Here is a 12760-nt window from a genome sequence, read left to right as displayed (position 1 = left end):
CAACTTTTAGGATGGTTTATGATTAAAACAAAATTGACAATTGGTTTTAAAAACAACTTAAGTTCTAAAACTGGGTAAATCATGGAAAACAACATTTTCACTACTTAAAATGAGTCATGTGAGAATTGAAATGAAAAACAATTCCTGAAAAATCATTTATCTGGGAAACAAAAATTATGAAATGTTTCAAAACGACTTACTTTCTAACTGGGCAACTAGTATGTCCAATTCCTTAAGTAATAAATACTAATACGGAATGTAGAAATAAAAATCTACTCTCCATTATATCACATGGCTTAATAAGAGTAAATTACTCATAAAAGATATGGTTATTCTAAACAAATCACAGAACAAAAAAAAAAATAATAATAAAAAGTACACTTATTTGTAAAATGGGGAGAATAAAGTAACTAACAACTAACTAATTCTTCTGCACATAACTGGGTAAATTGTAAAAATACTCCTCTTTATTATATTGTGATTGCTTTTCAAAAGGTGGCTTAGAATGAATTCCTATAGTAGTCAGCCTTTTCGTAGGATCCTTACAAAGCATTTCCTTGAGTATGTTATACTAAAAACCAATTCATTAATTGCTTGTCAAGAACACCTCCCTTTTACATACCTCATTAGGAAATTTTTGTACAAAATCATTTGGATAATTTCCCTCTCTAACCATGGATAAAATTTTAAATCTTTCCATGTCGGTCGAGAAAGGTACCAGTAATTCGAAGAAAACGAGACCCAGAGAAAATATATCTACTTTGTAATCATAGTTCCCGTTTTGAAGTTGTTCCGGACTCATGTACAATTGGGTGCCAACTTCAACAGTGTGCCCACCACCCATGGCACACAGCGTTTTCTTGGTATCGTCCAAGGAGTCTTCCATATCCTTTACCAAGCCAAAGTCACCGACTTTCACTTGACCGTCTAATGCAAAGAATATATTACTAGGCTAAAATCATACAAGGATAATTTTAATCTCAACTACTCTTTAAGATGTTCTTATACCTTCAAGTCTCTGTGTATGAGGCCCCTCAAATGAACATATTCTACAGCATCTAAAATTTGGTCAAAAATACTTAAAGAAAAGTCAGTATTTCTATCCTGATTGCTCATCAACCACTCCTTAAGACTTTCCTTCTTGCACAGTTGCATTTGTATGTAAAGGAATGTGGGCGGTGGTGGAATGTTGCAGCAACCACTATCCCAAGAGTGATGTTTCCTACCAGGTTTCTTCCAATTAATCTTCTTGAGTTGGTGCTCACTCAAAGTGTCAATTCCCGTAGAAATCGTCGAGGTTGAGCAAATCGTTTCGCTGCTGTTTTTCGACGAATCCACAGAGGACTGTTTGTCATCACTTGGTCCATTGGAAGTGTTGAATTCAATGAATGAGTCATCATCGCTCTTGGCGAGATCCAAACTAAGAGATTCATCGTTGTTGTAGCCCGGTATATCTATACTAATTGATAAAGCTTTTTTCCTAGAAACGTAGTTTGAACTCTCCTCAGTCGTTGTTTTTGTTTTGTAAGACTTGGTGACGCTGTATTCACTAAAATAACCGATTTTGGAGTTTGTTCAGTGTTAATTTTAGTCACTAAAACTCACCCTATGTACGATTCATCGTGAAGCTCCCTCCAACCCGGAGGTGGCTTCTCAACCCAAGAACAAAAATACCTAACTATATTTTGGTGTTCCAGTTTCGCCAACGCCTTAACTTCTCTCATAACTCTGTCCTTAGACTTGGCGCTTAAATTAATAGTTATAAAATAAAACACAACAAGTTTTTTGATGCACTTACTCATTTGGTAATGTGATTCTTTTTAAAGCGTAGGAGCACTCATCGATTTTCGCCCTAACTTCGAAAACAACTCCAAACCCACCTTTGCCTAAACACCTCAAGGTTTCGAAGTCGTTTTCGTACCGGCTTTGGAATGTTTCTGGCTCAGATTCCCTTTCTGACACTCTTCTTTCAATTGTTGGTAGTGTCACTGGTCTCTCAACGTATATAATTTCCTGTGTTGGTATCCGAGACCAATATTTAATGTACATTAAGTTGATCATTATTAATGTGATGATCAAAAGCAAAATTTCCATTCTGAAATGCTGTGTTTTAGTGAACTTTGTATATAATTGTATGCTGGTACTTACTGCCATGACACAACGTATTCTATGAGGTACTCTTGTTCTTCAACTAGATTAAGAGATTCTTCTGTGGAATGGTTTTTATCACAAATTACATTATTTTTCTTATTAAAGTCCTCTTTAGTGTACAGATAATAACCATTTCCTACAAATAGATTATTTTAAAATGCGTTTTTTGTTTATTTCCTTGGTGCATACCATCAACGTATCCAGAGCTGTTCAACACGGAAATAGCTGTTAAATTCGCCTGAGTGTCGTAATCAAGTGCAGGCACCGGCTCCCAGGGAATTTTCGCCACTTCCCGGGAGTTCACAACCATAATATCAGTGTCATCTTTGCCTTGCAATATGTTCTGCATGACTACCGACTCGTGAATGTACAACTAAAAATAATCATTTCAATTTATATAATTTTAGATATTGTATAATATTACTTGTTTCTTATGCATTCCGATATAAAGCACAGGTGATATTTCATTGGTGTTAACGCTTTTAGGAGCGAATAAATTGATTTGACTTAATATTTTGCCATCCCATTTCCAGACATTTACGATTGGAGAGGGGAATTTATATTGCCAGTTGTAACCGTTCCCGAAGGATTTCACTATTCCTTCAGGTAATATTGCTGTGATGTTCAAATCTAAGACAGCCCCTGTGTCCACACATGATACTTGGCTTAATTTAATTTTGGTCAAACCCACACTAAAGTTCCATCTTAAATAAAACATTGATTTGTTAATTTAGTTGGATAAGTTTAAATATTCATTTTTTATATCTGATATCTTTTTAGCCACAATAAAATATCAAATATTGTAAAATAAATATTTAGAACTAAGTCACTAGTGTTTGGTCTATATATTTTAAATAATATATTAGTATTACAGGTCAAACTTAAATATATTTTAGTTTTATGTATAAAGTTATCATGAGAGATGTAATGGAACCATTTGCCATTGATAATTTGGCCAGCCCAAACTCCGGATCTAAATCCAATTGAAAACTTATGGAACAAGTCTCGATTAAAATAAAAAAAATATATCAAATTTAGATGAAATGTGGTTAATAATTGAAGTCCCAGAATTTAATTTCAAATAAAATTCAATTCTAAATTTATTACATTTAGTAATTAACATTAAATAGTAATGTGTGCTATTTCCCTGACCACTACTATAATTAAAAATAATTATATAGAATTTAAATACGTTTCAGTCAGGTTATTAGCCATTCTTTGTTCTAGTTTCCTGAATTTTTAATAGAATGCAAGTCAAAGTAAGTTTTTATTGTACAATGTAATAGTTATGTTATTATGTATGGTGACGTTTAGTGTTTGTTCATGTTAAAAAATTAAAATTATGTGTTTATGATAAGAGTACATTCCTACATAATATATTATTGATAAAATAAACTTCATCAATGCACCAAAAAATTGTTTTGTCTAAAAAATTATTATTTAACCCTTTGTAATAGTTTTAATACAATTATTTTACACATTGAAAATTTTAGAACGAAATACGAGGTGGTTAAAAAATTTTAAAAAGTATGAAGCAAAGACAGTTGAATTGTCAACTAGATAAGTGGAATAAATATGTATAAAACACATCTGTTACACGCATTTGACATTTAAAATATTCTATTTCCATTTATAATATAAAATTAACAGTACAAATATTCATATACAATTTGAATGTCTTAAATCTGAGTAAGTTTCCCTTAAAAAATTGGAGAGATGGCGTTTCATAATTTTATCTATAATCAAGAAATTGTTATTTTATTTAAAGTTTATTTTTATTGATATTTTCATTTTACTTTACCATCATATCTCCATAAATCCCAAAATATATTCAGATAATCATGAGATAATTTATTATCTAACAAAGTGTAAACATTATACAGATTAAAGTGAATTAATTATAAAAATAAATAAATGCACTAATGCATTAAATACCAAGTATAATGAATTGATATTAATTAATAAGTTCACAAATATTAATAAATATTTTCCATCATAGATAAACCTTTTCTAATAACTGTAAGTACTGTGGGATATAATAGTGACAAATATAAGCTAAATGTAACAACAAAAGCTTTATCTTAATTTGAGGTGATAATAATTGTTTGATTGATTACTCACCTTTCATTACCAGTTTTTGGTTCAACAGCTCTAATAATTTGTGTATTCCTTTCCACTAATAACACATCTTCAGTATCAGTCCTAGGATCCTTTTCACATTTATGTGGACTGCACTCATATAATATTTTTCCACTATCGAAGCCAACTCCATATGTCCTTACTTCATAGCCACCTAAAAATGTTAGATTGTAATTAATATTTCGAGCCAGTAATAATTAATATGGACCTGCTAGTACTAGATCTTCTGCATATCGAAAAGATGACTTAAGTAGGTTTTCGGCATTAATGGGAATTGGGTCTATAGTTTTGCCATCAAATTTATACAAAGTGCCTGACAAAGATGGTATTATTCTTATGTATTCGCCACTATTTGTAAGCTAAAAAACAGGGGAAAATTAAAAATTAAATTTTCAGACAAGTCACAACATGTACCTCGAGGTTGTGGATGTGCGAAACAAGCAAAGGACCTGGACCGGTTGGTATGTCCCACACCAAGTTTCCAGACTTATCCAAAACCGACAGCTTTCCGTCTAGTGTGCTAACTATAACATTCCTAAAAGCCTTGGTTAGATAAACACAACAAATAATATTTCATAATTTACCCCGCTGATAATTTTTCGGTACAGTGAGGCAGCTCTTGATAGGCTTGACCGAAAATAAGACTAATTGAGTAGAAAATAACGACTAATAGGGCTAAGATTTTTTCCATTTTAATACAATAAACACTACATTTTTCGTGTGAATATTTGGTGTTACACTTCAGCTAAACCAAAACATCAGATTTCATCAACCAACAAATCCCGAAACACGTTACCAAATGGCACATGCGCATTTGAATGGCGTTTTTGTGAGATACGTGTCGTAGCAACAGGTGATCCACATTTGATTTTATGATTGGAATATGAATTTTAGCATTCTTGTAGATTATCGGAATGTTCTAATTGGACATTGAATTATAAAATAATTATGCGTGCGATAATTAAAAAAAAAAATTACGTCCATCTGTTGGTCTACTAGGGAACTCGCGATTGCAGAAATCTTCTAGCATTCAGCGCCACAGTCTATAGTTCTTGTTTTGGGAACAAACACTATATAATGGACTGTTCTCTAATTTTACGATGAAAGATACAAAACGGAAAATTTTATTTGTTTAACATTAAAAAAACATAAAGATTCCGTATTTTTACCCTTAGACGGTCACCGACTTATAAAACTGTAGGTACTCACCGTTAGATGTCGCATAAGTACAACAATACTTACGCTAGAAATAATAAAGTTACAAATGTAAGATAAAATTATATTTACAATAAACTAAACAAGTTTATTAATCTGACACAACAATTATTGGGAACAAGTCCACTGGTTGATTCAGCATTAGAATTAATAGGATATTTATATGTAAGTTTTTTATTTTAATTGTAATTTAAATTTAATCTGAGTATAATGTAGATGTAAGATGTTAAAATGTATCTTCTGAGAAAATAAATTGGTGGAGTAAAATGCACATTTATAAACAACGAATTAACATTTTTTAAAAATCAATTGGATTTAGATATTAAGTTTAAGCTGGCCAATCGAAACCTCAACATGATTAACTTTTAATTAATTCTCAACAACTTTGGACGCATGTTACGGATCATTATTATTCATAAAAATCCATATAACTTATAAATTATTGGCAAATGGTTCCATTACATGTCTCATTATATCTATATCATATTATGCTAAGGAAAGGAACCCCAAAACACAACGTTTCTTCCACCCTGTTTTTATAGTGTATCAAGGGTCCAAACTTTTATTTGGAGTGCAATGTTTCCTTATTCATACTTATAGTGAAAAATAAAAAATAATTTAAATCTTACTAAGAACAAATTCTTTTTATAAAGAGTATTGTTAAATTGTGGCCAACCAAATCAGACAAATATGTGTGTTTAAAATAATATCACCGCTGTTTTAGATGTGTGATAAAAAAAGCAAAAAAAAACGTATAAATTATGAAATATATTTTTTACATTGACAGGACAAAATTTGAATTAAATCCTTTTATGAAATATAATGATTGTGTATGTCATTCTAACAGAAATAACGAATTTATTGTTAACCTTCATGGTTTCTTGTAAATAAAAGTTCTCACCGATTGGAAACACTGGATGGATCTCCCAAAAAATCTGGTCAAAGTTTTTTTTTATTACAACGAAAGGGCGCACGTAAAAGGGAAGACAGATTTGATAACATTAAAATTCATGTTGCTTACTTGGTTGTCAGTTATGTGACATTTGCGACGCAAAACAGACAAGGGTGGCCAATAAAATGTGGTATGTTGTGCAGTCGACGTGGAAAAAAGAGTCTTGATGTTTTCATTGCATCATTTACTCGGCCCCGTATTCAATACGGCCGCCCCACCCTCACAATTAACGCCTATGTTATTAATACGCGAGTTTTTTTTTAACTAAAGTAACTAAAACCTAATTCGATATAATATTATGTTGGAGTAAACGCGGAAATCCCGACGAATCGGCACAGAAAATTTTAATTACAAAAATGTATTTAAAGAAAAAAAACGTATCTTGGTTAGGCTTTAAGTGTTTTTCTGATGTGTACTTGTGGTATATGAAGAACTGCTTTATTTGTAATTAAAATATTCTGCTTGGACGGTTCTCTATGTGCGACAAGCACTGAATTTTTAACGCCAGATACAAGGGGAATGTGAATACAGCATTATCATTTGAGTTGTTTTAATGGTTGTTGGAATGTCTCTTGGACAACACTTTCGTTGGCACAATTTAAAAACAACTTAAAGCTCGCTTAATAACTGTAGATTACAATAATTAATTTAAAGTATAATTTTTGTCATTAAATATTTTAAGGTATGAAAAATACACTGGGAAGTGGATAATTTGAATTTCCTAGATTAAATAAACTTAAAAATGTTTTAAGTATGTTTTATTTTGTCCCGCAATATTATTTGAATATTTGTAGCTCTAGACCTTCAGTATTTGACTTTTATTTTACTTGTTATATATTTAGTAGCCATAAAAATAAATAAAATTCTATTTTTTATAAAATTTTTATCTCCAAAAAACGCATTTTGTGGATTTGAACACATTTTGTTCGGTTTGTTCTTAGTTTATCTGTTGTTTAGCACTGCTCATAGAAGACTTTCTTCTGAAAATTTTGGAACATAGCAATCTGAGTATAATATCTGATAAAATGTATAAGTTCAACGAGCTACGACTTGATTATTTTTGCTAGATAAAATTGTACATTCTCTACTTCCAGGTTTCGTGCAAACGTTGGAATCACTGTAAGTTTGTCTACCATCAGAAGAAGGTGCATAAAGCTGGTTATAGAGCCAGAAGACGTTTCTGACAGTGAGTATCAGGTTGCTACAGTGCATGGTCCAAAGATAACCTGAACTGCAGCTGAATGACCTAATTGTTTTGTCACAAATGAGTCTAGGTACATAATATATCACTTTAATCTGTATTTGGACATGACGAGAACGTGGTGAGAGATATTATGAGCATAACATGACTCCAACTGTTGCTTTTGAGCATGGTACTGTACACAGTGGGATGGAATTTCTTTAGAGACACTCACGGAGTTGCTCATATTAAATTAAGAAACTATGAATGCTTGACAATATCACGATTTGGTTATTAAGCCAATTATTCATCCATTTGTTCAAGAATTTGGACTAGATTTCGTTTTTCTAGACGTTAATACCCGATCTCATTGTGGGGGACATAAATTTGATGTTGCAAACTCATGACATTATTCGGATGTAGTGGCCCTCTGTTTCACCAGATTGCAATCCAATTGAAAATCTTCAAAGACAAATTTCCACTCGAAACCACCAGCCTCAAAATTTGAAGCAACTTGCTAATGATCTTAGAGAAGAATGGTTAGCTATGGATCAAGAATTTATACGTTCACTACTTTTGAGTATGTCATGGAGGGTGAAAAATGTTCATAGAGCAATTTTGTTTCATTAATTTTCTAAGAAATTTCGAGATATTAGTTTTATTAGTGGTTTAAAAGTTTTGTTGTTGGAGCAATTTTGTTTAATGTATGCAATATAGTAATAATAATGTTATAAACAAGGAGTTGGTCCAATTCTAAGAATTGCAAACAAAATTTGTAAAATCTTATGTTGATGCATCTACATTTATTACAATTATCGAAATCAATTTCGTCATAAAATTAAAATGAATTTCCAGTAATGGGTACATTGGGAGTAGAAACGGGAATATCAAGTGGATATCCGGAACGGATATTGATTGGACAATGGACAGTTTAACGCATTAAATTTATGCTAGTTATGGCTGTAATTACCATGCATTTTCCATTAGATCTGGGATATATGACCGTACTAGAAAGCAATGATACATACACACACTAAGCACTAAAAACCAACATTAATTAGGAAGAATATCAACTACGCGTACATCCTGTAATACTTAAGAATTGTTTTACGCACCATACATTGTATTAGGTCATTGTACGTCACAATGTTTCTGACGTTAAAGTTTTTCTCGACGTGGTAGGTGCTATATTTGTTTTGTGGCTTCATCAATTTCTTCGTAATAAACTTGTGCAAGCAATCCATTTATTTTGAACCAACTGAAATTAAAATTATTCAGCTACCTTCAGTAACTAAGTGATCCATCCATGGTACTGGTACACCAATAAATAATTTAATCTAGTTTATTCCTTAATATATATATACAAAGATGAAATGTAATTCAATACAGGCAAATAAATTAGGAGAAATGGATGAGGATTGTGGCCGGTAGCGGAATGGCGGCGAAGTCCTGTAAGAGGATATAAGTTGACAGGTGCGATTTTTGCTGGTATACCTAATCATAGCGAATTCATTACGGTTGCGTCCGGTAGGTGATGGCTGGATAAACACAGTGGGAGAGTAGCTTTACCGAGGCCGTCATCGGACATTAGATATACCCATTAATATAAATTAGGTGGGATACGTCGGTGTAGCTTTAGACATTACTGTCCATCCTCCATCACTTTTTACCTTATTGCTTTGTTTTCACCTATAACCTAATTTACATTTGATGTCGGATATTCTGGGGCCAAATATTAATGCATTCATCAATAATGATTTCAGTAAGAAGATTAATGTAAACGTAATAGCTGTGAAAACCGTGGCAACCTTCACGAAATATATTCTCTTAAACATCAGTTAAGTAGCATAAGAAATCTTTAATAATAAGCTGCTGTCTTCAAGAATATGATTTAAATATACACCAGTGGTCACTATTATGGCATCTTTTTAAAATTTTTAATATTTTAGGTTTTATTTAAAGTGATCTGTTAAAATAATATTAATTTATTATTGTTGTTTTATACAGTATTAAAAAAACTATTCTATAAAATATTTTTCTGAATTGATTGATTGATTTTTAATGATTAAATCTGTATTATTTAATTTAACATTAACACTAACATAACAAATCCATCATAATTTTGGATTTGTGTTTGGGTCGTTTTCATGTTAAAACACATTTATTGAGAGCATCATTTCTTCAATATGTGGAAGTAAATTGATGTCCCATTTCCTCCAGGTTGGCTTTAATTTCAGTTGACAATAAGATTGAATTGTTTAAAAACTCACACAATTTTTTTGTAGCTACCTTTTGATCAGTTTCTTTAAATTTTTGAATAATAAGGAAAACCATTGACTTCTTTAGCCGAAAACTATCAGCCATCTGTTCTTGTTAACTTCGGTCTTTGATTTTCTGAATTATAATTCTTCTTACAGTTTCAATTTGATCAATGATTAAATAATTATAATAAGCGAAAGAATGCTAACAAATAATCAATTTAAATTCACAGTAATGAAAGACCTTAATGTAAAAAGTTGCTATAATTTTGTCCACTACTGTAAGTAAATATAGTAGAAGAATTTAGAGGGGACAAATATTAAAGCATCGAATAAAATGTAAGTAGGATAAAACATCTTGTTTTAAACATTAAAAACGTAAGAAGTCGTTTAAACATAATAAATGAGGAAGTATATGTAAATTCTGCTTAATTTGAATTGAAAACATATATTTTTCTCGTATATTTTACTAACAAGATTAATATAAAGACAAGTTATTTAATTAAACTCAACCTACTATTTTTAACTTGACCTTTAACAGGGTTATCATGATATTTTTAATAATATGATACTTAATTGTAAATCACACCTTACATATTATATATATGCTGGATATTTAAAGGCCAAACGTTAATAAGTCAAAAAAGTAACTTGAGCTATGAAATTAATATAAATGTTATGCTCAAAAATATAAAACTGGTATACACCCAAGAAAATCTGGTAAATGAGAGAATAGAATATATGTACATTCGTTTTATTATTAGTTCCTCACTAAATAAATATTATAAATATGTAAATGAAACAAGTAACATTAAATATCTTAATTATACTCACCTTTATGAGATAAAATTAAAGATACATTTTGCATTCATTATAAAAAACAGTCGTAGAACCGCATTTTTATTTAATATAATGTTTCTGAATGCTTAGAGACCAAATATTAATATATTTTGTAATAATAATTTGTGTAAAAAGGTTAAAGTAAACTTAAAGGTTCCAATGAAATAACATAAATAGGACAGTATGAGCAAATAAATATGCCTTTCATGTTTGCAATAGTTCCGAAGGTAAAACTTTCTCATTAAATAAGTAATATAAATAAATAAAGAAAACAAGTAATATTAAAAAATAAATTTGAAAACTGAACTTTCCGCAGTAATAAATTTATCATCAGCAACTTTTCAAATACTCAATTTCAAGTTGAAATAACTTATGAGATAAAATTGAAGGAATTTTTTAATGAGTTCACACAGAATCTTAATTTTAGAGTGTTTTTATTTTACTGAATTGGTCAAGCCAGTAATTAGATATGTTTCAGGTTTATTAATTATAAATTTCTATTATCAGAAAGTTTAGTATAATACACAAAAATCTGAAAAATAAACATTTACAACCAACTGAAGTAGTTGAAATCAAAATGATCTAAAACTAAATACCAATATTTATACACAGATATTGTTTCAGAGCTGCTTTTTTATATAAATATTGTAGCTGAATATTTAGAGGCCAAACACTAATATATTCAATATAAATAATTCGAGTAAAAAGTTTTCAAGTAAATAACGCAAATAGGAAAGTATGAGGAAATTTAGTTTAATAAATATGGATAAAATTAAAAATAATTGTATTTCATGTTTTTCAACAGTTTCGAATGCAGAGTTTTCTCACTAAATAAACAATATAAATAAATAAAGCAAACAAATGATACATTTTAAAACAAACTTTAATTTAAAATAATTGTACGAAGAAAAAAATTTTTAATTAGTTCACACAGAATCTTAATTTTAGAATATTTTTATTTGATTAAATTAGTCAAGCAATTAATTAAATGGTTCTGGGCTTATTAATTAGAAATATAAAGTTTATATGTACTTTTTGGTATCTGAAAATTTAATTTAATACGAAACATAGTGAAAAATAAACATTTACAGCCTTCTGCAGTAGATGAAATCTAACATCAATTAATAATAAATAACGTAAATATATTAATTACACTTTATGAAATAAAATTAAAGATATTTTTGATATTTATTTATATATGAATAGTGTGTAGAAATATTAGAAATGTGGCTAAAATATTGTAGAAAATACTTTTAAATTCAAGTCCACAAACTTCAGTAGAGCTTTGTCTGATGAACCGTCTTTCAGATTTTTTAAAGGCCTCAGCATATTATTTTTATAGTAAATATCTAAAATTGCCTTTGAATGAAATGGCAAAGTTACTAGATTTATTTCGACCCAAATGTAATATGCTTAATTAAATTTACAAGAAGTTAGTTTGATAGTCTGATCAAATTAAATAAATAAATGAAAAATAAAGTGATGAATGTAAAAAATGTTTCACATACACGTTCCGTAATTCGTGTCGTTCACCTCGGATACGAATGAACAAAACCATTTATCAAATTAAAAATGCAGGTTGTCATCTAGTCATATAAGAATGAAAAATGTATTAACAAAATCTCGTTATATTTTTCTAATCGAATTACAAATAGTTGCGTCGGTATTTAGGTAAAATTTCATTATGCCAATCTAATTATATTCTCTTAAAAGTTTCTATTCCGTTAGTGCAAATTCAATCATGACCCTTATAAAACTGATATCGATTTCCCTTAATTAAAAGGGATGTGTTGAAGGAAATAAACATTCTCTAACTGTTTTGTTCACTTTCATCCTTGTGTTGGGTATTTATTGAAATTATTCAAAAATGAGTAATGCTTTATTGTTTTTGGTTAAATTTTTAGAGACCTCGTTGTGTACAATAAGTATTAATAGCTTGTTGGATTGATGGCACAGTGCATACTATGATTATTTAATATCTTAAATGGTATAGACTTCCCCAGATCTGTCTAAACCATTCAATCT

The 12760-nt window shown here is 30.0% G+C and overlaps 1 protein-coding gene across 1 annotated transcript; it reads right to left on the bottom strand.

Annotated features, from left to right (window-relative positions):
- Positions 1-141: 141 nt before the first annotated feature.
- LOC109603857 (eukaryotic translation initiation factor 2-alpha kinase) lies at positions 142-5173 on the bottom strand. The gene is made up of 12 exons (XM_020020365.2): positions 4875-5173; positions 4705-4825; positions 4499-4649; positions 4273-4444; positions 2576-2855; positions 2341-2524; positions 2149-2287; positions 1799-2095; positions 1606-1746; positions 1009-1549; positions 623-952; positions 142-571 (listed from the first exon to the last, which is right to left on the bottom strand). Exons 1-12 carry the CDS (start codon positions 4979-4981, stop codon positions 422-424), a joined length of 2613 nt encoding a protein of 870 aa, XP_019875924.1. The 5' UTR covers positions 4982-5173; the 3' UTR covers positions 142-421.
- Positions 5174-12760: the final 7587 nt, after the last annotated feature.

The sequence above is a fragment of the Aethina tumida genome, chromosome 1 (genome assembly GCF_024364675.1).
Source record: "Aethina tumida isolate Nest 87 chromosome 1, icAetTumi1.1, whole genome shotgun sequence".
Lineage (NCBI taxonomy): Eukaryota > Metazoa > Arthropoda > Insecta > Coleoptera > Nitidulidae > Aethina > Aethina tumida.
Note: the sequence above shows the minus strand (reverse complement) of the source record. Positions and strands in the feature narration are given on the sequence as shown.